The following is a 26,233-nucleotide window of genomic DNA, read 5'->3' on the forward strand; positions in this document are numbered from 1 at the left end:
ATGATACTAATGCTAAACACAAGGGATATTTGTAAATACAGCAAAGATATGAAGTCGAAACAATAACAAAGAAAAAAAGCTTAAAAAAAAAATCACTCTACCAGTGTGAGCATCTTACAGAGTTTGGAGCAGTCGTAAATTTCCTCTTTTATTTGGTTGATTAAATCATTTGTCCTTTTTTTTTTCTTTGTCTCACTTCTATTTTTTCTTTATTTCTCGTTGAAAGAGGACAGAGACGAGAGGAATTCGCTGCTCTAATGATGTTGGGTGACTCAAAGGAATTGTGATTTCTTTTTTTTTCCTTTTTTCCTTTTTTTTCTTCGTTACCTTATTTGAATGGGAAAGGGAGGGAAAGGATGAGCGTTTGAAATGAAGGAGAGTTGAGTCTGACTCCCCCATTCCTTCAAAATATTATTTAAAAAAAAAAATGACAAATAATATTTAATAACTAATAAATGATAAAGTGAAGAAAAAAATGGGGATAACTTTTTTTTTTTTAAACAAAGTCAAGAAAGAAAACCGGAAAGAAAATATCGACAATAGTGAACACGCTGCCTGTCGATTTTTTTTTCTTTCCTTCTTTTCTTTTCTTTTCTTTCATTTTCCTATTTTCTTGTGAGGGATTTGTGACGGTGGGGACATCACCCCAACTATGGGAACCGTGGGATATAATTTGGGAAGTGAAATAAATAAATAAATAAATGGAAAAACTCATCGCACTGTTGTGGATAAAAACAATACCAATGGAGTGAATGAGTAAATTGAAAAAAAATCAGATTTAAATAAATAAACAAAGGAATGGGGGAGAATGAAATTAAAATAAGGGAAAAAACAAAAATCATCCCGACAGCGCTTGAGTGGGTGAAGACGAAGTTAAAGCATAATTAATGGGAGAAGGGAAGAGGGAAAAAATCAATGGCGTACGGAATATATAAATAAATTTAATATGTAAGTTGTAAGATGATATATAAATAAACAAATATATATATATATATATATATATATTAACACATACAAAAAAGGGCAAACGTAAAGTGAGGCGTATGTGTATGTTTTGTATACGTGGAGTGCGGTAGCTTTGGAATGAACGAGAGGGAAAAGGAAAACAAGAAGCGAGTCGGTGGGTGTACACAACAACAATATAAAAGAGAAATAATAATAATAATAATAATAATATATATATTTGTATAAATATGATAGAAAGTGTGATGAAAGGGAAGTGGTGCTGGTGCTTATTCGTTTAGGTTTTTCTTTTCTCTAAAAGTTTTCCACTTGTTTGGTTTTGTAAACTCAATGATGCACATAATTGAAGTGTGACAACAGTTTTGAGCCGGCTATCTTTTTTTTTGTTTTGCACACTAGTGGAGGAAAAGAAATTGAGGACAAGAATATGCAAGTTTCACACAAATACACAAATAAATAGTTAAAGCGTGCACATTTACAAAAAAATATGAGAAAAGGAAGCCCTGTCCTCATCAATTGTTATCTTTATTATTGTTATTATTATTTTTTTCCCCCTTAGCGTTGCTTTCTCATGTCTTCTCTTTTTTTCTTTTTTACTCTTTTTACTTTTTTTTACTTTTTTTTTAAAAAATATTTTACTTCTTCATTGTATTTGCCTCTGTTCGTTCACACCTTTCTTTTACTTTTTTTTTTTTCTCCCCGTTCGTGTTTTTTTTTTTTTTGACTGCTTACGCTTTCTTTTGTTTTTGTTTTTTGTTATATTATTTTGGTTGAACGTATAACTTCTTCGCGTTGTCGTATACCATATGACCAGAAGAAAGGAGAATTAAAGGAAAAAAGAAAAATAAAAATAAAATAAAAGAAAAGAAAGGACGCTTTCATTTTTTTTTTCCCCCTTTCCTTTTCTTTTGCAATCCCTTTTTTCTTTTCTTTTCTCTTTCCATTTTTTTTTCTTTGCTGTGTTTTTTTTTTTTTTACATTTCCTTCACATTTTAAGAGATGAGAGAAGGAACGAGTTAGTGATGTAATATGAAAAAAGAGGAAAAAAGAAAACAATATTGACGAGAGGATATATATATATATATATATGCTTTGAATGAAAAAAAAAAATAAAGTAATGATTAAAAAATCACTGATTTTATTATTACTATTATTATTACTGTTATTATTATTATTATTACTCATATCAGCTTACTCATAGTTGTCGTTGACTGTGTTTTGTTTCTTATTATTTTTATTTCCGTTTGATACACTTTTGGACCGATGGAAGAAAAAAAAAAAAAGAAAATAAGTGAAACAAAAAGAGAGAATTTCTCACTCTTTGTTTATTTTACTTTACATACTTTTTCTCTTTTTCTTTTTTTTTTCCTCAAATTTTTTTGTTAAAATTCTTCTCTTTCTGTCATTGTGTTCCCATGAAACCGTGTTGGTAACACTGACAAAAAAAGAAAGGGGATTATTTTATATTTACCAGGGAGAAAAAGAAAAAAAAAAGGTAAATGACAATGAAGCAACAGATGAAAACAGAAGCAACAAAATATAGATAAAAAGAAGGAAAAAAGAAAAAGAAAAAAAAGAGAAGAGAAAAAAAGAGAAAGAACTTTTAGGACAAAACATGAAACAAAGCAAAAAAAAAAGAAAAGAAAAAATGAAAAAAAAAAGAGAAAAACACGTTTGTATTTAATAATGGGGAAATGGAGTCCCTTTCTTTTCATTTCATTTCTTTCCTTCTTTATTCTCTCTCACATAGATGGACAGTACGAGATATGCATTCACAGCAAACCGAAAAAATAAATAAATAAAACAACCACTAATGATAATAATAACAGCGACAGCTAAATATATTAGTTTATGTTGCTTTTTTTCTTTTTTCTTTTTTCTTTTTTCTTTTCTTTTTTCTTTTTTTTTTTGTTTTTAACACTTTAACTCACTCTTTCACTTTTCCTCTTGTGTTATATATTTTTACATTTTTATATTTTGAAAATTTTTTTTTAAAAAAAATGCGCGGGCCCCCCCTTTTATTAAAGTTCCACCCCCCATTTCCCTTTCCACTGGCCTTCTTTTTTTTTTTTTTCTAAAGGAGGAAAAAAAGCAACATTAACAACAACAACAATAAAAAGAGAGAAGTGAAGGAATGAAAATGAAAATGAAATAAAAGGAGGTGCGTGTGTTGGGGGTTTGGGGGAGGGAAAATGAAATTTCAGTTTTTGGGCCCGTGCTTCACCTCAAACAAAAATAAAAAAGAGAGGAGGAAAATGTTTCTTTCTTTTTTTTCTTCCTCCTCTCTTTTTTAATTTTTGTTTGAGGTGAAGCAAAAATAAAAAAATAAAAAAGAATAATAATAATAATAATAACAACAACAACTATTATTATTACTGTTAAAAAAGGAGAATTTTTTTTCTTTTTTGGAGAGATGGAAGGAAGGGAAAATATTTTTGTGTTTTATGTTTGTGGGTGTGTGCGTTTTGATGTTCTTATGTCGTTTTTTTGTTTTTTGTTTTATTTTGTTCCCCTTTTGTATACTTATTTATGTAATGGAAGTGGAGAGGAAAAGAATGAGGAGAGAGGTGAATAAAATAAAAATAATAAAAATAATAAAAAATAATAACACAACGTTATATCAAATGCAATGGAAGAGAGAAACAAGAGGAAGGGGGAAAAAAATGAAAAAAAAAAGGAAACACACATTTTTTGAACATGCACTTGAACGCTTGAATGAATAAGCGGATGTATGAATACAAATTAAAGAAAAAAAAACAGGTGGAGTATATGAAAAATATGAATGGAGAAAATGAAAGACATGTTGAATTCGTTGAATTGTATTTGGTTGAAATGAAATGAAAAGAGAAGAAAAGATGTACGTATGAATGAATGGATGATTGAAAGCATTACATTGACGAAAGAAAGAAAAGAGAGAAAAGTATACGAGAAAAAAAAACACACACACACACACATGAGTACATATATATATATATATATATATATATATATATGTATCTTTATACATTTGTATATGTTTATATAAATGTGTATGTATCAAACAAACAAACAAAAGAAAGTAAATATGTGATGGAGAGGCAGATCAAATTGAAGGAAATATTGCGAATGTTTCAGCAGAGAATAAAAACTGGAAAACAAAAAAAACAAAAAGAAAAAGGAAAAAGGAAAAAGAAAGAAAGAGAGGGAACGGAACAGCAATAGCACCCATATACACATACACAAACAGAAAAAAAAAAGAACAAAAGAAAAACAAAGGCAGAAACAAGAGCGATTAACAGAGACATTTTTTTAAAAAAAAAGAGAAAGAAAGAAAGAAGGAAAGAGAAAGAAAATTTAAGTTGAAAATTTTTTTCTTTTCAACTTAAAACGTTTGTGGTGACGGCTGTGAAGGAAAGTAATAATAATGAGATGGATGATGGAAGGGAGCCCAACGTGGAGATGAAAAGAGCGTTTTATTTTGTTTTAATTTTTCCTTGAACACTGAAGGGGGAGGGAAGCTTCTTTTTTTTCTTTTTATCTTTAAATAAGTATCAATTAGATAATGGAGGGACGAGTTTATTAATATAAATTCTGTAGAAGGATACAGAACGACAAACTAATTGAAATATGAAAGGAAAAAAAATGAAAATAATAACAATAATAATAATATTAAGGTAGGAGAAAGTCAGTTATTTACAAATTAATCAAACGTCTCACATGCACCTCACACATTGAAAGGAAGGAAAGTAAATAGATCAATTAATTACTTAATTCAAAGGCCGATGGAAGTGAAAGGAGTGAAGGAAAAAGAAAAATGAAATAAAATAACAAAGACAGAAAAAAGAAAAAGACCAAACAAAAGAAGTGGTGTTGCGTATATTTGTACCGAATGGGAAGCCAATGGCGCAGGCGGTGAGTTGAAGGGGACTTTTTTTTTTTTTGTGGAAGTTCCACCTTTTGCTCTTGCTTATTTTTTTTTTTTAAAAAGATTTTAAATGCCTTTATTTTTCTTTTTTCTTTTTCTTCTTCTTCTTCGTTTTGTCACGTTGATATTATCAACTTCACCGTCCGTTTCGCTATTTTTGTTTTGTCTTCCTTCACTTCCTTTCCGTCAAAACGTTAAGCGGCAAAGCGAAAACAAAAAAAAGGTGTGGGGATGGGAGTGGGAAAAAAAAAATGGAAAATTTTCGTGAGAGTTTTTTTTTTGTGGGAGAATTATAATATTTGGTGGAAATTTTCTTTTTTTCTTTTTGTTTTTTTTTTAATTTTGTAAGTTGAACGAAACAATATATATATATATTTCTATGGATGAAAATGCGCATACAAAAGTGCATCGTAATTTTTGAAAATATGAGGGATAATAGGAAAAGGATTTTTTTAAAAAAAGAGAAGAGAAGCGTAGGGAATAGCTACTTTTCTTTTTCTTTTTCTTTTTTATTTTATTTTTCGTTGTAACATTAAACTATTTGAAGAAACTAAAGCGATGGGAGGGGAATAAATAATAATAATAATAATAATGATAATGATAATGATAAGAGAGAAAGAGATATGGAGGAATAGATGAGAGATAAATTTTGCATTTTATGCGTATGTGTGAAGGAGATGGGAGAGGTGTGAAATATAAATTTATAAATAAAGGGAAATGGACCAAAAGGAGAGAGAGGGGTTGGAACAGAGGAGGAGGAGGAGGAGGAAAAAAAAAAAAAAGAAGACAGGAAGAATAAAAATACAATTAAGAGGAAAACCTGAGGGATAGCAAAAAATATATCAACAAAGAAACAAAAAAAAACAAAAAAAATAAAATGCTTGATTGCATGACATAATATGAACATGCAATACTTTGATGGATTTTTCTTTTTCTTTTTTTTTTTCTTTGGAGGGAGAGGTGTATGGGAGTGGGGTTCGCCTATCTTTTTGTTTAGTTTTGTACGCCATTCCTTTTTATTTTTATTTTGTTATTTACTTATATTCATTTATATTGTTGTATTTTTCCATTTGTACGCCATATGCACGTGTGAGATACGCACTCACATTTTTGGCTCCCACTTGTTAATTTCGTTCTTGTTTTTTTTTTGTTTGTGTGTGTGGCTCCTTTTCCGCCCTCTTTTCTTTTCTTTCCCTTTTTTTTTGTTTTTTGCATTTGTGTGACTCATGCTGCTGCTTTGAATATCACATTTTTTTTTTTGTGAATCTGTAGAGTCGAAGACGGTGAGATGATGATATCAAAGAAAAAAAAAGAAAAGGGAAAACAAAAAAAATGTTAATGAAAAAAATGTATTGAAAAAAAAAAGAGAAATACAAAAAAGGCACAAATGGAAATTAAGTCACGGAGGAAGTGGCTGTGTTAAGTTTTGTTTTCCTTTTGGCTCTTATAAATATATGTTTGCATTATATTGTGCCTTTTTTGTATTTCTTTTTTTTTTTTGTTAGGGAGTTGCTTTTTATTTTCCTTATTTTGGAGAGTCTCTGGAAAGAAAAAAAAATAACAATCGAAATGGGTGAATAGCGGAAATCGACAGTGCATGAAAAAATAGAAAATGAAAAAAAAAAAGGAAAATGAGATTCATTTGAGGAAATATTTCGAAAAGAAAAGATTTGGTACATTACGGCTTCTCATTTGTGTTATGTTTTGAAGTTGATGAAAGCACAGACATGTAAGTGTGTGCTTAAAGATGTATATATTTATATATTTATATATGAATGGAGGATTTTTTTTTTTTCCAAGAGAAAAATCATTATTGTGGAGGTCACGCACCGCTTCCTTTTCTTGTATATATTTGTATTGAAGAAAAAGAAAATGGAAATGGAAATCCATACGGTTGCTTATAATATAAATATGGACGACAGGGCAGAAGATATAACATTGATATGAAGGAGAGAGAAAGAGAAAAAGAAAAAAAGAAAGAGAAAGGAATGTGATATTATTTTATCATATAGTACACAATGGTGAAATGCATTGTCGTCCGCTTCTTCTTTCTTTCTTTTTTTTTTAAAAAAACTGTTTGTTTGATTTCTAATTTTATTCCTTAATGTGAAGCGATGCCACAGGCCTCGTTTTTTTCTTTTTCTTTTTCTCCTTTTTTTTTCGTGCTTTTTAACTTTCGCTACTCTTTCATTGCTTCTGTTGCTGCTGTCGTCAATATCATGCTCGCTTTTTTTTTTTTCAAATTAATTCTCTTCCGCTACGGTGGGGCGGGCGGTGCCGCGTATCCCCTTCAACTTTCCAACATTTTAAGCGGTTCCTTCAAAATATATTTTTTAAAAATGAAAAAATGAAAAAAAAAATCAAGAGAAAACAGAAATGGAAATGTGAGAGAAGGGGGAGGGGGGAAAAAAAAAGAAGAAAAGGCACCACCACGCTTTTGGATATCCGCACATGACTGATGTGCGTTTCTTTTTTTTTTTTTGCTGTGATAGGTTTATTATTATTATTATTAATATTATTAATATTACCATCTTTTTCTTTTTTTAAAGAAAAAACTTTTTCGCTCTTCGCTCCTTTGAATAATATGCTAGCGGGAAGCGAAATATGTCCATTGTTCCTTTTGTTTCTTGCTTCTGTACGTGTTTTCTTTCCCCCCCTCTTTTTTATTGCTTTGCTTCAGTAGGAAAATTAGTGGAGGTTGAATATATATTTCAGTTCGGAAGAAGAGGAGGAAATAAAATATGAAATGAAATAAAAAATGAAATGAAAATTAAATTAAATTTGAGCAGAGAGAGGCTCCAAGGGAAGTAAATAAAATTAAGAAAACAACAACAACAACAACAAAGAATGAATGATTTAATTAATTAACATAAATGAATAGGAGAGGAGTCAGGTGAGAAGATGGGAAGGAAGGGTAAAAGATTTGAATAAATCGGAGAGATTTATCCGTTTGGTTGTTTTTGGAGAAGCGAAACTTTAAACTCTTTTCTTTCCTGATTTGTTTTTTTCTCCTGTACATTGTTTTCTACATATATATATATATATATATATATATATATGTATTCTTTATGTATGTATGCATTTATGTATTTGCTTCATCTTCTGCAGGCCCATCCATCCATTCATCCATCCTAAAATGAAAGTAATATATAAATATTGCAAACAGCAAAAGGAAAATAATTTTATATAAATTTTTGTTTTTTTTTTTCGTGTGGGGGTGTATGCTGATGAGATTTTATATTGCGTTTTGGTGCTCAATCAACACCACCACAGCTGGTGGAGAGTTTTTTTTTTAGAGGAAAAAAAAAAGAAAGCAAAAAAGAGAAGAAAAGAATAATAATAATAATAAAGAGTGTTTTGGGGGAAATGGAGAGAATTAAAAAATAAGAAGAAATAATACCAGTGAGTTGCATGGGATTGTGGTACATAAATTATTCCGTAGCGATATTTCTTTTTTTTCTTTTTTACATTTTAATTGAAGGGCTGCCGCACAGACGCCTTCCTTTTATGCCTTTGGACTACAATAATTTATGGAGTTTCACTTTACTTATTTTTTTTGGTTTTTTTGTTTTGTTTTCGGTGGAAACAATCCGTTGTTATAATTATAAATAAGTGACTGTGAACAGGAGGTGTTATTTTATTAATTTTCTCATTACTGTTGTTGTAAATGTTTATTACTGTTTTCTGTTTTGCATCGCTTGGGTGTTGTGTGTTTGTGTGTGGTTTATTTGTATTTGTTTCGGAAGCATATAAATATAAGTTTTTTTTTTTTAAAAAAGAATAAATTTATTTGTATTTTGTTACTGTTTTTTTTCCCCCCCCTTTGCTTCCGCTGTTGTTGTTATTGCTGTTGTTCGGTTTTACATCCCTATGGCACGACGTTAAGCAAAATTTTTATTTTTCGATTCAAACGATTCTTCAGACGATTTCTTCGTATGCTTCTTCCATTTTCCCTAATCGCTTTTTCATGTCTGTTTTTGTTCGTTTTTTTTTTTACTTCACTGATCGCTCACTACTTCCGCTTCCCTCTTCCCTCTTTTCTCTTCTCCATTACTTTTTATTTTTATTATTTTATTTTTATTATTTTATTGTTATTATCAATATTATTATTATTATTATTATTACTGCTCGCATATTGCAGGGGTTTGAGCGAGGAGAAAAGGAGGAAAATAGTATAAATATATATAAATATATTTATATATTTATATATATTTCAGAGTGGTTGTGCACTTTAGGGACATCGTCTCGTTTTCGCATCTCCTCCCACCCTCCCCCCCACAAAAAAAAAATTATGCAAATTTACGTCGCTGCTGTTAACTTCCTTTTTTTGTTTTTTTTCTTATATTCATTCCTTATTTCATTTAAATTATATTGTAACCGTCTTACATCATTATTAGTGTCGTCATTACTATTATTATTATTATTATTACCGTTGAGTTGTTGTTGTTGTTGTTGTTCTTTGTGTGTTTATTTATCCATGAAATGTTACTGTTACTATTACCTGATGTTCGTTGATGCCGTCTCTGTTTTTTTCTTCTGTTTCTTATGTTTTATTTTCTTCTTTTTTTCCCCCCTTTTTTTTTTCCTCCTCCCCGCCATTACCCGTTGATTTGTTATTTCCGGCTCCTCCAACCTGCCGTAAACAACTATTTCTCTCTCTTTTTTTTCTCTCTCTCTCTTTTTTTTTTTGATTTATTATTTCGTTCACTGCCATCTTTTCTTTACCTTTTTAGTTTTTTTTTGTTTTCCATTCCGTTACTTTGTGTATTTGATGCCGCTGCCGCTTTTGGAGGAAGGACAAATAACCCAAGTGGTGTGATGATTATCATCACAAAAAGTAATAGTAATATCAATATTTGTCTTTTTTGTTATTATTAATAATTAAGAGAAAAAAGTTATCATTTTTTTTCTTGGTTTTTGATATTGAGTGGTATGGGAAAGCTGAATATATATATATATAGAAATATAACTCTCGAAAGCGAAGAATCGAAACGGTACATGAAACTTAAGATCATTTTCTTCTTTTTTTTTAATTTGTTTTTTACTTTTTTCCTTCTTCTTTCACATATACATACACATATATATATATATATATATATATATATATATTGTGTAAGTGTATTTTTATGTATGTGTGTAACCCTTATATAAGGGCTCGGAGGAAAAAAAAGTAAAAGATAAAATAAAATAAAATGAAAAGAAATGCAATGGAATGGAATGAAATGAAATGGAAAGAAGTAAATTAAATGAGTGGAGGAAAATTTATAAAGTTGATTACTTTGGTTTTTTTATATTTATTTATCGTTTGGTACGTGTGCGTGCATGCGTGTGAGGTGTGCTGTCCCAGAACATAACATATCATATTATATTATAATATAATAAAATATATCTTTGCGTATCTGTTTTTTTTTTGCACACAGGTATATATGAATAAATAAATAAATAATAATAATAATTATATATATATATATATATATATATTTGGCATTTTTCCTGAAGGAAATGCTTTTATTATCTCAGAAGGAAGGGGGAAAACAAAAAAAAAATAATATCATATGAACAACAACAACAGCAACAAAACTTTTCTTTAAAAATGTCTGCTGAAAGCGAGGTGTTCGAATGTTTTTTTGTTTTTTCTTTAATTTTTACCTTCTTTCCGTTTCTTTTTATTCAAAGGGTTCCTCTTCATATACGGACGTAATATTATATATTATATCAAAATATTAACATATTGTCCGGACCCTTGTGCGAGTGTGTTTTATTCATTTATTTTGTTTTTTTTTGTTTTTAAAAATATATAATTCATGCATGGTGGCAGTTCCACCACGCTGAGCGATATTGGACAAACAAACATCGAAAGTGAAAAATATTAATAAAAATAGTAATAATAATAATAATAGTGGTGATGAAGGAAATAGGAACAAAAAAAAAAGGTAAATAAGTGGAAAGTAAGAAGAAAAAGAAGTTGCAACTCAGAAAAATTATTAGAAATTTGAAAAAAAAAATAAAGGAAGGTAAAGCAGCTGAACTTCCGTGATCCTTCCGCTGGATCATTTTTTTTTTTTAAATCCTTCTTTTTTTTTCTTTTGTGCTTGCGCTTGCTTCCCTTTCTTTTCTCTGTTTCCCCCTTATTTTTGTTAAAATTTGTGTTAGCCACGGACCACGTCAGGGAATATCACAAAAAGAGAAAACAAAACAAAAAAAATGAAATGAAATGATATGAAGTAAAAAATAAATACAGAAATAAATATAGTTAAACCCAAACATATTCATATGCCTACAGCCTACTGTGAGGCGGGTCTGAAAGGAAAATGAGAAATGAATGTTTTCACTTTAAATTCTAATATTTACTGCACTTTTTCTTTTTTTGTCTGTCCTTTTTTTTCTTTATCCCCCTCTTCTCCTCTACCCTTCTTAAAATTCATTTTCCCCCGTGCACTTATTTGGCAAATATTACCATTACCATCACCATTACAACTTCCACCTCTTCCGTTTTGCATCATTTGTTCCCACTTTTTTTTCCCCCTCTTTTCTATTTTTCGTGTATTTGCCTTTCCCTTTGTCATTACTCTTCTTTTTTTTTTTTACTTTTTTCCCTTAATATTAAATATCATTTCTTATGCGCACAACCATTTCTTCGTGCTTCTTCTTTTTTTTTTTGTTCCCCCATTTCCCCTCCTTTCCCGCCTAAATATGCATTTACTTCGTGTTCCGGTGATGTATTTACTTTTTGTCTTAAGGTGAGGCATGAGAGGACGTGAGATAAAATGAAAAGGGGACGAAAAATACTGAAGGAATTTTATCGAATGATCGCCGATTATTATTACTATTATTACTACTATTATTATTATTACTACTGTTTTTGTTATTTTTCATGTTGGCGCCGTCGTTTCGTCTTGGTTTCTTCACAGTGCATTTTTATTTTTGTCCCTTTGTTGTTTGGGTCGTTTTGCTCTTTTTTTTTTCTCTTTTTTTTTTTTTAAAAAAAGGGGGGGGGAGGAGCAACCACTTCGGAATACCCGCGTATTTTTTTTTTTCATTTAATCAGGAAGCGATTTTAAGGGAAAAGAATAGCGGAGTGAGGGGGAAAGAAAGCAAAAAAAAAACAAAAAAAGGAGGAAGGAAGAAAGTCAGCATAAGGTGAAGAAATGGGAGAGAAATGTAGTAAATTTTTTAAAAAAAGAAAAGGTGTGCGCATAGGAAGTAATACGAGGGTGGAGGGAGGACCGAGTTTTTACTTACTTTTTTTTTTTTACTTGTTGTTGTCGCTTACATGTGTTTCAGCAAAATAAATGTGTGGGGCAATGTATTTGCCATGTTTGGTGTTGTTTTCTTTTTTAATGGTTCGTGTTGTATTGTGTGAGTTCCTTTTTCCGTTTCGGATGTTGTTACGCTGATGGCTAGTTTTGTTGTTACACTGGCACTGAATAGCTCGCTATGTTATAACACTTACATATCAATCAACATTTCCTTTCTCTTACGTTGTTATATGGACATTAATTTTTGTAAGAGTTTTTTGTTGTAATCCCCCCCTATTTCCTACATATTATTATACAAGAGGCTTCCCTTCCTTTGCCACTGTTTTCTTTTCTTTTCTTTCTTCTTCTTCATGGTCTCGTCTGGATGACTTTCCATTTTGTTTGTTTTTTCATGTGTCTTGTGTGTTTCCTGCACGTCTACTTGTTAACATTATTCAGATATTGTTATTGTCATTATCATCACTTTCTTTCCTTTTCTTTCCCTTTCTTTTCCTCTTTTTTTAAAAAAATCTCTCTGACTGTTGGATTTTGTCCTCGTCGACTCACAGTGCTGACAAGAAAGTAAAAAAAAAAGGAAAAAAAACATATATGCGCGTATATGCATGTAAAGGTTGGATTTCTCCTGTACTTTCATTTATTCATGGATAATATGGATAATGTGGATAAATGGTTCTTGTTGATTTATTAATTCTACGTTTTTATCCTTACTTTTATCATTTTCTTCCCCCTCTCTCTTTCTCTTCCTCTCTGTGTCTGTTTATGTATCATTTTCAATAAGGATTTTACGGCCTAGCCGAACTACCTTAAATTTGATCCTCATATCACCCGTTTCTATTCTCATTGTTATTGTTATCATTTTGAATGTTTTAAATTTGCGTGCTGCATCATTATTATTATTATTTGAATCGCAGCGAGTGAGTAATTCATTGAACTTAATCGAGGTATTTTAGCAAGGAAGGAAGGGGAAAAAGCAAAAAAAAAAACAAAAGAAGAAAACTACACAAATTAACCGACCTACTGGAGATCGCAAAAAGGGACTTCACTTTGTTTTGTTTTCACTCTCCAGAAAGCAAAACATAACCAAAGTGGTGGTTTAACATTTTTTTTCTTTCAAGGATATACACAAAAATAAGCCAAATTAGTGGAGGCGCTACAGTTACGTTTTAGGGCCCAGTCTATACATATATATTTCTCTCTAGGTACAGTTTCTCCTTCTGTTTCTTCTGAGAAAATGAATGATAGGGAGTTGCGGGCTTACACAAAACTCGATGTCCTCAAGAGGCACTATAGCGCACTAGCGGCGGAAGCACTGCACGACTACATCAACGACTTTATGCCATACACAGAAAATTTCAAAAACATTTCATGTCACTTCTGCAACAATGACAAACAACTTCTTTTAACTTTGGATTGTCCGATCTATGTGATGCCGCCAGGTGTAAATGCCGCTGCTGCGCCCCGTCAGGGTTTGGTGCATCCGCTGCGTGTTGAAGTTGTTTTTTTGGCCAACTTCCCAAACTCTGCTCCCACCGTTAAACTCCTTCCGAATACGTTTCGTTGCGGCAATTTAACCGAATGGCGTGTGCGTCCGGCTTCTAGCATCATGGATGAAGATGGTGCCATTCACTTGGAGAAGTTGGCGCTTCTTGAACAGGCTGTGGTCCCGTATTCTCTTTTAGAAATACTTGTGGCACTTACTGAGCAGTTCGAAGCAGAATTCCCGCTAACTCCATCAGAGAGGGAACCCATCGGACAAAACCCCTCCATAGCCACTGCCACGCCACCCGTTTCCTCGATTGTAAATTCTGTTGTTAATAGTACTTTTTGTCCCACAGACGGTTCGGCTCCACCCAACGTTATGCCTGTGCCTGAAATGCCGACAAGTGACCCATCTGTTGTTGGCCCACATAACCAACTTATTCAAGGGGCGTGCGATGCAGTCATGATTCATTTGCTCTTCAAGGCAGATGCTTATTTGGATACGCGAGCTAAGGCTTTGGAATACCTAAAAACGTTAGACAAGGCATCAAATGAACTGCGCAGTGCACTTGCAACACTTGAGAAGAATAAGGAAGAGCTACTGAAGTTCTCTCCCGCCCCCGGCAGAGTTGAAGACCTCACCACCACCCTGGAGCAAGTCGCGAATTCTATGGAAACACACTCCGATTGTATCGTACCAGCGGATGAGGTGCACGCTCGGGCGTTAGAGTTGTTAGGGGACATTCACTCCCTGGACGATGTGTTGGAGTTGTTGGAGCGGTCTCTACGGCATGGGCAAATAACGTGCGAGGAATACGTTCGTCGTGTTTCTGATGTTGGTCGGCAGCAATTTGAAGCTCGGTTTCTCTTTGACCGTTTAACGGCTGCGGTCCGTGGTACCCAAAGATGTGGTACGCCGCTTCCTTCTGATGTCGTGCCGACGACAAATGCACGAGAAGAGCCATCCGCAACTCAACCGACAACACTGGCTGAGGTGATTAAGCAGCTGCATGAGGAGTTTCCTGATGTTGAATTGGATGTTGTTAAAGCGGTGCTTGAGGTGACGGAGATGAACCTTTCTGAGACCCGCGTACAGCTTCATGCCATTATGTCGTAGTGGAGAAGCAACTCTATTGGGATATGCGCGAACGTGCTGTGAGAAGTGGAATTGGTTGGTATGTTACGTACAATAGCGCTGCTGCACTCCCTACTTGTGTTGTAACATTTGGAGTGTTTGTATAAATTCGAGTGGTCAGTGTTTGTTTGTGCGCGTGTGTGTGTGTGTGTTGAGCGCTTTTCCTTTTTATAGACGCCCGCGCCAACGGGGTCGCACGATAGGTGCGACTTATTAGCAGGAATTGGGAATTAATAGCGATAGTAAACTACGGTCGATTTTGTTTTGAGTGATGCAGAGGTGGGCTGTTGGTTCCGTTTGCGTATTTAAAAAAAAAAAAAATTGTTATTCTGTGTAGTCGGACGGCGGGCTGTAACTCTCGTTTTTTTTTCTATGTCGGCTGCCTCCCGGCTACGTTATTTATTTGCTTGAGTGGGATATAGCTTGGCCGATGATTACTCAACTGTGATTAAAGTCCTTGACACCAGTTTAAATATTCAGTATTTCTTTTTCTCCCCTTTTTGTAGGTGCGCTGCTGCCTCTACAAGTTCAGTTTGAATACGTTGTTGTTGGAGACGAGGAAAAGATTGATTTTCTTCTCCCTTTTGGGCTTGTCGCCCTTAACTTTTTTTTGTACCCCTTCGTATAAAGGGAAAGGGAACGTCTCCCACCTCGTAAGACGTGTAATGTGTGTGTGTGTGGCATGGGGGGGGGGGGACCATATGTTATGCACGAAAAAGTTGTACCGTAATGTACGAATGCGTGGTGAAACCTAGAGGCACTCTTCTCCCTTTTCTTCCCATATGTAGGCTTATTCGTACCGTTGTCTTTGTTCTCTTTGCAACCATTTTTTACATTGGAAATGTTAGGCAAGATAAGGCGCCACTTCTTCGACATCTCCTGAGTTACCACTTCCCTTTGTTGCTGTCAGGTAGCTCCCGTTCCGCAGTACCGAATATATTTTACAGAGCAAACATGACTAGTTTAAATGGCAGCAAGAGTGCTGCATATGGAACGTTGAAGTTCACTAACCGGATGGGTACGCCATTGCCATCACCTTCAAAGAAGTTGAAGTCGGCACCGGCAGCTACCGGCGTCCCACCGCCACCCGTCACTTTAGCGGTTGAGAATCGGACCTCCTCCACCAGCCCGAGGACACCTGTTGCCATGTGTGAAACTTCTGTGGTTTCTTCACCCAATGGTTACAACCCTCCTTTGCCCACAATTTCAGATGCAGCTTCGGGGCAGGGGACTGGAAACGGTACTACGAACATAGACGGTGTCGCATATAACCACAGTCGTCGCCGTAGGCAGCGTGGGCCAACCGGAAAAGCGAGTACGGATAACAATAACACCGCGGAGGTTGCCGCATCATCTCCGGGTGCTCAACCATCTTGTAATTCGTACGATTCCGGTGGCACATATAATTCATTCTGGTCCCCCAGAGCAACAAATGCGGATGTTTTAGGATGGTCAAAAGTTGAGGATCACCAAGTTCCTACGGATGATGTGCAATTAGGCTCTCACACACGTAGATATGGTGGTTCCCTCGGAGCTGTACCGCGACTATCTGTAAAGGTGCTGGGGATGAGCCCACTTCACGCCAATCTGCTTGTTGCTCGTCCGTTCGTACGCGTATGGCTGCTAGACGGCCACACCGGGAGAAATCTGATCAAAACAGAGTTTCTACGTTCGTCTTTTGGGGTAACGCACCCCGTTGATCTCCGGTGTCGTCACACAAGAGCACCGTGGTGGGGTGCCGAGCTCCTTTTCTGTGTGCATTCATCTCTCATTGAGGAACCGTCAGTAGATCCACTCTTACTGATGGAGGTGCTTGAAAGTGGTGAGGAGGCGATTAACGGTGTTCCCGTTCCGCGAGACGGTTTCTACCCCGTGTGTTGGGGATTCCTGAAGCTGAGGAGTGCGAATGGAAGGATGAACATGGGGAAACGTTTGAATATTCAAATGTTTCCTTTCCCCGGGCGTGTATCTGTTCTCACAAGGCTAATGCAACAGTTGCCATCCTTCTTGTTTCGCTCCCGAAGGGGGGTGGACGGGGATGATATTGGGCCTTTACACAGCCAAGAAACCACAGAATACGAGATGTGTTGTGCCTCCGATGCGGTTAAAGGCAACGGTAACACGTCCACGCCACCGGCAATCTTTTACACGTACAAGCGCGCCCAAAACCGTCAGGTTCCATACGCTGCAACTCTACTCATTTCGCTGAGATGGGAAGATGACGTTTCATATGTCCCCAGTGAAGCGCATATATTACCGAGTGAGGAATGTTTTCTCGATCAAATGCCGGTTTCGCAGGACCACAAACCCAGGAGCACCGCAAGAAGTGCATACTCCGGACGTCCGTGGTCCACGGAAGACAAGAGTGCCAGATATGGTATAAATACCACAGCTTTAGGGAGATCTTACTTGCGCAATGAGGATGAGCGAGTGGTGCCTCCACCATTGGTTGTACAGAGCACTCAGATTGTCGGAAAAGTTACTTGTATAACATTTGCCGGCGTTGAATCTCTGATGGCACTCGGTGTAACGGACGGAGCTGATTACTTGATTCAGCTTCGCCATGCGCTGGTGTGTGGCGCTCCGATTTTTGGTGTTTGCCGTGGGCATGCTGGTCACATACATAGTGTTACATTTCGAAGGGATAGCCAACTGTTGCTATCTAGTTCATCAGACAAAACTGTGAGGGTGTGGCGGTTGGATAATTTTCCTTCCGCCACAATTTCCTACCAGGTGATGATCGTTCCGTGCCTATGTACCCTGCCACATAGTTTCCCGCTGTATGATAGCGTGTTCTTTGAAAGCGTTATTGTAACTTGCGGTTTTGATCCGCGGCTCTTTGTATGGAACTACAAAGAATTCGACAACCAAGAAGTGGAAACCACGATTGAAAGGGAGCAGTACAACCACAGCGGTGCGGCATGGCAACCCGGAAGAGTTGGCAGCGTACCATTGAGTAGTACAAACTTCAACATCACCACGGCGGGGTGTGGTGTGGGGCAGGTTGTGTATGAAACAACTGGCGATGATGGAGTAGTCGTTCGTGCGCTTTCCGCTTCGGATCGTGGACGTCTCTGGTCTGTCGATACTTTAGGGAATGTGTTGATTTGGCATTCTGAGGATGGTGTCACGCTTGATGGCAGTACCCAATGGAGGATAAGGACGCGCTACCGTTTCAAATGCCCAGGGGCTACTAAAGTAGAAGTGCATGGGGATAGGGCTTTAGTGACGTGTGAGAAACATCCTGTGGCGTATTTGATTGATGTCATGAGCCACCAACTGCTACACACCATTTATATGCATCAGAAACCGTACATCCCTGTCGTTACACTCCTCCCTGATGGCGAGGCATTTGTGGCGTGTACCTGTGATGGGCGGTTGCTGTATTGGGAGTGCTTCTCCGGTACGCTATGTACTCCACTTAGTGGTTACGGTGCCATTCGCACTCACGGGAGTCCTCGCCGCATTGTGTGGTCGCCCAACCAACAGCTAGCAGCCGTTCTCGGTTCGTGGAACCACAGCAGTTTGGCAAAGAGGGAATCACATAGTTCGTTTATGGCACTTACAATCGTTGGTGCTCCAAGGGAAGAGGGAAATGTTTTACTGCGGACAGATGCTCATTCTGAAGCTAAGTTTCGCTCTCGCCTTATCAGTGGTGAGGCGAGTCCTCCTCTAACGAGAGTCAGCTCAGCAGGAACGTCGGAATCACCCCTATGGGCCACCGCTGGCCAACCCCAGTCCTCGCGACCCGTCGGGGCGATGCCTTCCTCCATTTTTGAGAGTAAAAGTTCTCGCATCGACAACATCGTTGCTGTATGGAAGCAACTTACATCCCGTCACCGATGTCGTAGGAGTGAGGAACCTCCGTTTACTGCCAACAGTGGTATCGACAAGTATGTTGCAGAAAATGTGTAAAGTTTTCATTTGGTTGCTTCTTAACACTGCATAAGCGCGTTGTGGGGAACGTCACAACGCCGAGATAAGCACGCGTGCGATGTGTGAAAAAAAAAATTGTCTGTTTGATTTGTTGTGCGCTATCACTCACTGCAAGCACTGCTGCAGTCACGTGCATTTTATTTTTACCCTTGACCGTAGGGGGATGTTATTTTTTTTTTCTTGCTGTTGTGTCGTAGAAGAAGAGAGGTATGTATAGAGCGGTGGAGGAGACTGCTTTTCATTTTATCGGATCCATGAGTTTGTTGGGATAAACATTAACTTATTTTTTTTTTGTTCTTATGCCCTTCACCAATACAGTGCTTGCTGTGGCCACCAATGACATAGTTTCTGCGTATTTGCTCACCTGCTACACTTACGAATTTGACTGTATGTGCCACACCCAACTTTTTCCCTCCCCCTTGTAATATCTTTCATTCGTAGAGATAACCGCTACTGACATTATACACAGTTATAAGGAGACATGTCTCTGGCCTTTGATGAGTACGGCCGCCCCTTCCTTCTAGTGAAGGAGCAGGCAAATAAGGAGCGTGTGACTGGCGTGGAGGCTCAGAAGGCAAACATACTCGCGGCCATAAGTGTATCCAACGTCTTAAAGACTAGCCTAGGTCCACGTGGAATGGACAAGATCCTTGTCACACAAGATAACGAGGTTGTCGTTACCAACGATGGGGCCACCATCATGGACCTCATGGACATTGACAACGAGATCGGGCAGCTTATGGTGGAACTCAGCAAGTCGCAGGATTCTGAGATCGGTGACGGTACCACTGGTGTTGTTTGCCTCGCTGGTGCTCTGTTGGAACAAGCGTCTGGCCTCCTTGACAAGGGGATCCACAGCTCTCGCATCTCTGAGGGGTTTGAGAAGGCCTGTGAAATTGCCTGTAAGCGGTTGGAGGAGATCGCAGACACCGTGCCCGTCAGCCGTGAGGAATACAGTTATTTGCTGCAAACCGCGCGCTCAACACTCAACTCGAAGGTGGTAAACCGTGACCGTGATCGGTTGGCAAAGATATGTGTTGATGCGGTTCTTTCGGTCGCAGACATGGAACGCCGTGACGTCAATCTCGATCTAATTAAGATGGAGGGTAAAGTCGGTGGATGCCTTGAGGAAACATGCTTAGTGAACGGCATCGTCATTGACAAGGACTTCTCCCATCCTCAAATGCCCAAGGTGCTGAAGAATCCAAAGATTGCCATCCTCACATGCCCATTTGAGCCCCCGAAACCCAAAACTAAACACACCGTGCACATTTCGAGTGCCGAGCACATGAAAGAAATTCACGAGCAAGAGCAGGAATACTTCCGCAACCAGGTCAAACTCTGCAAACAGGCGGGGGCAGACCTTGTCATCTGTCAGTGGGGATTCGACGATGAGGCAAATTATCTTCTCTATCGTAACGATCTACCAGCTGTGCGTTGGGTGGGTGGTGTAGAGCTTGAGATGATCGCCATTGCGACCGGCGGAAGGATTATTCCCCGCTTTGAAGATCTTCAGAGCGCCAAGCTTGGAACCTGTGGAACGGTGCGTGAGGTCGGGTTTGGAACCACAAAAGATCGTATGATCTTCATTGAGGAATGCCCAAGCAGCAAGGCTGTCACGATCTTCATTCGTGGTGGTAACAAAATGATGATTGAGGAGGCCAAACGTTCTCTTCATGACGCCGTTTGCATGGTCCGCAATCTCATTCGTGACAACCGTATCGTATATGGTGGTGGATCTGCGGAGATAGCGGCCTCAATGGCTGTGCTTAACTACGCCGATACGGTTTCCACAGTCGATCAGTACGCTATTCGGCGGTTTGCGGATGCCCTTGAGTCGATTCCCATCAACTTAGCCCTAAACAGTGGATTGGAACCCATCAAATGCCTCTCGCGTGCTCGCATTGAGCAAGTGGAGGGGAAGAACCCCTATGCCGGCGTGGACTGCATGGATAGTGGAACACTTGACATGAAGAAGCAGCAGGTGTTCGAAACACTTCAGGGGAAGTGCTCACAACTCCGGCTCGCTACGCAGGTTGTGAAAATGATTTTGAAGGTTGATGACGTTATCGTAACAAAACCCGAAGAGGAGGAATAGATGTGCTGTTGCAGGAGGTACGGGATGGAACGCTATGTTGGAGCGGGAGGGGGTCATGCGCACGAACATATACACTTCGACTGCTGTAAGGGCTGAAGGGAAATCAGGGGATCGTGTGGTTAGACCGTAGTCGTAGGGCACTTAAATGAATGATTAAGTAAAAAAAAAGAAGAGAATGAAGAAAGGACAAAAAAAACAACAAAAACAACAAAAAGAGGTACGCGCTAGTCATTACACCCTTTGGCACACGTCTTTGTTCGCTTTTTACCGAGCTTTCAGGAATGGAGCGGGGAAGTGGATGCGGAGAGAAAGCTACTGAAGGTACACGGCGAGGAGAACAGGCAGAACATCACGGTCGAACGGGTGGAGAAAGGTGAGGTGAAATAAAAATAAATGAAATATGATTAATATCTTTAAGTGGGATGCGCGAAATCAGACTGCAAGGGGAAGTAGAGGAATGCGTGGAAATGTGTAGACACCACCCCATTATTTGGATCGTGCACATCGACTCGCTCATTCTATATATTAACCCATTCATAGGAATGTGCAGGCGCTTTCCTTTACCCCCTTTTTTCTTTTCTTTTTTTAGCTTCTCTACTTGAAATAGCCGCTGTTGCCTCTGACGGTGATAGAACCCACCACATGGCGTAGGGTGTTTGTGTGGAGGGTTCGGTGTTCCAATTAATGGTTTATTCGTGTTCTGAGAGCGTCTCTAAGTTTCTTTTCTATCTTTCTCCTCTTTTTTTTATTTTACGCCACACCTTTCTGTCTCGTTGGTCACTCCGTACCAGCACTGTTACTTCAGTATAAACGTGGAGTGGTGGTTGTGGTAGAGGAGGTGAAGAACGGGGAGTAACTCCACGCCGTTTATATGTATCAAGGACGTAGTCAACAGCCGTTGTGGACCCCACCACCAAATTTTTCCCAGGTGGAAACCGGTATCTATCGCAGTGCATACCCCACACTTGCGAGCGTGCCATTCCTCCACCATATTGGAATAAAAACGATTGTATTGCTTTCCATAGAGTTGTTACCAGTTCCTGTGGTAAGGGCAATCTCGGAGGGGGATGTGGTTGCAGGCACCACGTCCGTGTCGGATGACGTCCACGCATGGAAGGATAACGAGTGCATAAAGTGGCCCATACGCATAGTTTCCACGGCTGATTTGTCAGAGTGGATGAATGAATACGTTTGTGCAAAAGACGATTTTGCTGTCTCAAGTGTTCAACGCGCTTTAGACTTTGCCTTGCAGCCAGACTTTCAACCTGTTCTTTTCACATGCCCGACGGGTGAGCTGCAGACCAGCGTTATTGTCGGATGTATGCGACGGCACCAGGGCTGGTCTCTAGCTGCCGTGCTTGCGGAGTGTGAGTTGTTTGTCAACGTTACGGGAGGCGTGCGCCAAAGTGTGATGAATTTTATAGAACAGTGGGACCCCGACGAACATCCGGTTCGTGAAGAAGATATCGCGAAGAGAAAGCGTGAGTTGCTGTTGAGAGACCCTTCACTTTCTTATAGTGTCAAACGACACCGGAGGACGGTGACCCACTCTGCGAGCGATCCTGATTCTGAATACGATGACCCTTTGGCTATGGGTACCTCACGACTTGGGCAAAAGGGTACCACCGGAAACTCAGCGGGTATGGGATTGTCACTATCGCCATATAAGAGTTCAGGATTCGATAAGTCTACATTGAGTTCGACGAGGGTAGGTGGTGACGAGTTGGGTTTGTCGCACTCGTCTCATGTCGTTATCAAACTCGCGTCCTGGTATACGGCTGCCATGAAGAGGCGTGCGGCTGCCGCTGAAGCAATCGTTGCGGCGAGGGCGAAGGTTCGTGCGCCCAGTGATCCCCTTCCAGAACCACACGAAAGGTATTTCGGTGTGCTGAATCCTCCGGCTTTGGATGAGCGCTCAACGTTTACAAAGAAGTCAATTGTCCAGGACCTTGACTAGGGTACGCACTTTCGTGTATGCAAGTACCGTATGTGGCTACCGTGGCACCGAGAGTGCATTTATATGCACTTGACTTTCAACTTTATTTGTGGTGTCGCCGTTGCAGTTTGTTACGCTGGTCACCTCACGACCCCTCCATAGTGCTGCTCCCATGCGTTTTTTTTTGCGCGCGTGAAGTTGAGTAGCGAAGCACCTCATGCACACTGTCTATCTCTTCACTACGGCGTGTGTGTTGTTCAATTGTAGTGAGGATTGCATTTGTCAGGTTTCATTTATCTCGGCTATCTGCCGTTAGCCACATTTGAGGGTGCCTAACTCTATTGTAAGTGCTCACATATGCCTTTATCTTTTCACATCATCTGTTTTTCTTCCTTCTTGCCCTTGTCGTATAATCAATATACATCGCAAATGAAAAGGTTGATCGGGGTTTGATCCTTCTAACCTCGCCATTGCCTCCCACAAATCATCAGTGCTAACAATTCAACAAAGGATCAAGTCGGTGAAACTGTACTCCGTCAGTTAAGGTGGGTGGTGAAAGAAAATGGTCTCTCTCCGGATCAGGAAAACACGACCCCCTCCTTTGGGGTTCTCTTTGGCTCTTCCTCCACCAAGTGTTGTAGGGGAGGTACGGGTCCAGCAGGGGAATGAGCTTTTTATTAACGTGGATGACACAAACATTTCACCCATAATAACAATGGATGGTTCTCTTCCCACAGGGCAGTTCGTTCACGTGACTAATACAAATCTTTTTGTGCTTGTCGATGGTGCATCGTTGTTCACCGAGGCGAAAACGACACAGAGGGAAGAGCCACAATCTAATCATATTGGCGATTTGGTAGATAACAGTGCTTCCGCGGAGAAGGGAAGATCACCGCAGCGCTCTCCGTGCAGCAATTTGGGTGCGTCTGTAGACTCAGTTGAAGCAGCGATACGGGGCATTGAAGATGATAGCGGTGAGGTGCGCAGGGATTTATCGTCCTCCTTTAGTTTGTTGCCTAAAACTGAGGGCGATTCACCCGTACTGTCGCGGTGCTCTTCCCGCAGTCGGATGTCGTGCCAAGGCACGAAGGGGGTAAAATACCACGGCGGAGCGAGTCTGCCTCATCAGTACACGGCACTGTTTACAAAAGGGGCAGGTGCAGTGTCAGGACTTGCTGCTGCCACAGCGGGCGCGAATAGGGTTGGTAATCGTGAAGTCAGACGTAACGTTTTGCGTGGCAAGATACGTGGTTTCCTTCCTTGGTATGTTGTTGAACAGAACTGGACCACCTCACCAAAGTGCAGCAATGCATCGACGAGTGGTACGCTAGGGGCGGCAACAGGTACATCGGCGGTGGCCTCACAATCCTCCGCTTCCTCTGTGCTTGTGGACACTGCCGTTGGCGACAAAGTAGACAAGCATGCAAAGAGGAAAAACACCTTACTTGCCCGTGGGAGGGGGAATAACAGCAGATCAGCTTCGCTCTACGAAGTCGGACGCACTAATCGATCATTGGATTTGAAAGAGGTAGAGGTTTTGGGGTTCGTAGGAAAGGGAACACAAGGAGCAGTGTACCGCGTTCTTCTGGACAACAAACTGTACGGCCTGAAGTGCATTGATGTAAGGGAGCTAACGGAGGCCAGCAGTTTGGTAGAGCACCAAAGCAGGAAGGGTGGACTCGTGAAAGAGCTCAATATGATTCGACTCCAAAGATCAAAAAGTCCACCACAATACCTGCTACGGTTGTTTGATGCCTCGGTTACAAGGGATCGTGAGAAGCTACACCTCCACATTCTCATGGAGCTAATGAGTTTTAGCGTCGAGGACGCTCAGCGCATGGTTTCCCGTATCCCATCGGATGAAATGGTGAAGTTAACTGAGTCAGCCTTTCGAAAGCACATGGCTGGATCGCACTCCGTAAAGTTGAAACCCGATACATTCCTACAGAGGAACTCGGACTCCTGCGTGCATCTAACGGGAAGGAAGTCATACAAGACACCAGAGGACTGGGAGATGAACATAGATCGACAAACGCCGGTACCGGAGATAATTCTGTCGATGCTTGCAGCTGATGTGCTTGGGGGCTTGAAAGAACTTCATGAAGATTACGCTATTGTTCACTGTGACATCAAACCAGCAAATATATTAATTGACTACGATATGGAGCGCTTTCGACTTGCAGATTTTGGATGTGGTTGCCAGATGGACCCACAGAGCCGGAAGGCACGACCGGTGACTTTCGACTTGGGCTCAAAACTCTACAAGGCACCGGAGCGGCTGAGCAATGAGTTGTATAACGCAGGCGTTGAGGGTGGTTTATCGGAAGTAGAGTTCTCCTTCGATGCTGACGTATGGTCGTTGGGTGTAACGTTGCTTGAATTGAGAAATGGTGTTCATCCTTGCCACCCTTTCAAGTCGGATTACTGGAACTACAGGAATAACCTTAAACTATCGCGTATGGTAAAGCCTGTTTCTTGGTCATATTCTTTCTACGACTTTATTGTTCGCTGCCTTATGAGGAAACCAGAACAGCGTTGGAGCGTCAGTAGGTTGCTGCAACACCCTTTTATTGTAAAATACAGCGAACTTCCCAGGGCCAAATTGAGGGTCTGGATGGAGAAGTTGAGAAGTGAGTCGGAGACCTTCCAGCGGCGACAGCAGCGTGAGTTGCTTGAGGAACATATTCTCTTGAGCACTGGCAGAAAAGGGCCGGACATGTACCGCCATCGGAGTCGCTCCAGCTGGGAGAGTTTCACGAAGTTCCTCAAAGTAGCTCCACATTATCAAGATGATGAAAAATTTCCCCACTTGTGTTGACTGCGTTGATGTGTTGAATCTTGTTGTCTTTCTTCTTCGCTTTCTTTCCGTACCATCTTTCCTGTATCGTTCTAAGAAGAAGCGGCATGTCATATTAAAGTTCACGTGGGGGTGTGCATGCCCGGGACATCATTGAACACTATCGCGGAACAACATTTCTAGCCGTTCCGTTTTCGACCCGCAGGGTGTTGGCACGAATGGCCGTCTTTCTTTTACTTTTTGTCCGGTGGCTCTTTGAGATATCCTATTTGTTTCTACTCTTTTTACTACGGGTGTGCTTGGGGTGTGAGTGTGTAGAGGGCTATGTGTACAGGCATCTGTTTAAAATTTCTGTTTTGAAGCTTTTCTGTATGTTTTTTTTGTTTCTACAACGTTACGTCATCATTCAACCATTACACCATCCAACAGGGTTCCCCACCGTGCTGGTTACTGGCTGCTGACAACTTTCTTTTTTTCGTTCTTATCTTTTTCGTGTAATAACAAATAATAAAGGGAATATATCCTTACTCCCTCCGTCCTCACAGCCGCTAAAGCAACCTTTTCTTTGTTTTTATATGAAATTCTCCCACTTCTTTTATTAGCTACTTTTTTCTTGTTGTACTGTGTGATATTTGTGATGCCACATTTATTGTGAAGCTCTTGTTGTGCATGGCTGTCTCCTCTTCAACTGCGTCCCTCTGCGCTGTCGGAAGAGACACAGAGAAG

General features: G+C 39.3%; 9 protein-coding genes across 9 annotated transcripts; 7 read left to right on the forward strand and 2 right to left on the reverse strand.

Moving 5' to 3' along the window:
* Positions 1-1,719: 1,719 nt before the first annotated feature.
* Positions 1,720-2,148, reverse strand: TbgDal_XI15900 (hypothetical protein, unlikely; the record flags this gene model as incomplete). Its single annotated transcript, XM_011782433.1, has 1 exon — positions 1,720-2,148. The coding sequence occupies one exon, from the start codon at positions 2,146-2,148 to the stop codon at positions 1,720-1,722; it is 429 nt and encodes a 142-aa protein (XP_011780735.1).
* A 197-nt stretch (positions 2,149-2,345) lies between these two features.
* Positions 2,346-2,678, reverse strand: TbgDal_XI15910 (hypothetical protein, unlikely; the record flags this gene model as incomplete). Its single annotated transcript, XM_011782434.1, has 1 exon — positions 2,346-2,678. One exon carries the CDS (start codon positions 2,676-2,678, stop codon positions 2,346-2,348), a length of 333 nt encoding a protein of 110 aa, XP_011780736.1.
* A 6,156-nt stretch (positions 2,679-8,834) lies between these two features.
* Positions 8,835-9,476, forward strand: TbgDal_XI15920 (hypothetical protein; the record flags this gene model as incomplete). The annotated part of the gene is made up of 1 exon (XM_011782435.1): positions 8,835-9,476. The coding sequence occupies one exon, from the start codon at positions 8,835-8,837 to the stop codon at positions 9,474-9,476; it is 642 nt and encodes a 213-aa protein (XP_011780737.1).
* A 1,709-nt stretch (positions 9,477-11,185) lies between these two features.
* Positions 11,186-11,611, forward strand: TbgDal_XI15930 (hypothetical protein, unlikely; the record flags this gene model as incomplete). Its single annotated transcript, XM_011782436.1, has 1 exon — positions 11,186-11,611. The coding sequence occupies one exon, from the start codon at positions 11,186-11,188 to the stop codon at positions 11,609-11,611; it is 426 nt and encodes a 141-aa protein (XP_011780738.1).
* A 1,746-nt stretch (positions 11,612-13,357) lies between these two features.
* TbgDal_XI15940 (hypothetical protein, conserved) lies at positions 13,358-14,722 on the forward strand (the record flags this gene model as incomplete). Its single annotated transcript, XM_011782437.1, has 1 exon — positions 13,358-14,722. One exon carries the CDS (start codon positions 13,358-13,360, stop codon positions 14,720-14,722), a length of 1,365 nt encoding a protein of 454 aa, XP_011780739.1.
* A 747-nt stretch (positions 14,723-15,469) lies between these two features.
* On the forward strand, positions 15,470-18,655 carry TbgDal_XI15950 (hypothetical protein, conserved; the record flags this gene model as incomplete). The annotated part of the gene is made up of 1 exon (XM_011782438.1): positions 15,470-18,655. One exon carries the CDS (start codon positions 15,470-15,472, stop codon positions 18,653-18,655), a length of 3,186 nt encoding a protein of 1,061 aa, XP_011780740.1.
* A 502-nt stretch (positions 18,656-19,157) lies between these two features.
* On the forward strand, positions 19,158-20,774 carry TbgDal_XI15960 (t-complex protein 1, epsilon subunit, putative; the record flags this gene model as incomplete). The annotated part of the gene is made up of 1 exon (XM_011782439.1): positions 19,158-20,774. The coding sequence occupies one exon, from the start codon at positions 19,158-19,160 to the stop codon at positions 20,772-20,774; it is 1,617 nt and encodes a 538-aa protein (XP_011780741.1).
* Positions 20,775-21,645: 871 nt separating this feature from the next.
* Positions 21,646-22,731, forward strand: TbgDal_XI15970 (hypothetical protein, conserved; the record flags this gene model as incomplete). The annotated part of the gene is made up of 1 exon (XM_011782440.1): positions 21,646-22,731. One exon carries the CDS (start codon positions 21,646-21,648, stop codon positions 22,729-22,731), a length of 1,086 nt encoding a protein of 361 aa, XP_011780742.1.
* Positions 22,732-23,272: 541 nt separating this feature from the next.
* Positions 23,273-25,528, forward strand: TbgDal_XI15980 (protein kinase, putative; the record flags this gene model as incomplete). The annotated part of the gene is made up of 1 exon (XM_011782441.1): positions 23,273-25,528. The coding sequence occupies one exon, from the start codon at positions 23,273-23,275 to the stop codon at positions 25,526-25,528; it is 2,256 nt and encodes a 751-aa protein (XP_011780743.1).
* Between the last annotated feature and the right edge of the window lie 705 nt (positions 25,529-26,233).

The sequence above is a fragment of the Trypanosoma brucei genome, chromosome 11 (assembly GCF_000210295.1).
Source record: "Trypanosoma brucei gambiense DAL972 chromosome 11, complete sequence".
Lineage (NCBI taxonomy): Eukaryota > Euglenozoa > Kinetoplastea > Trypanosomatida > Trypanosomatidae > Trypanosoma > Trypanosoma brucei.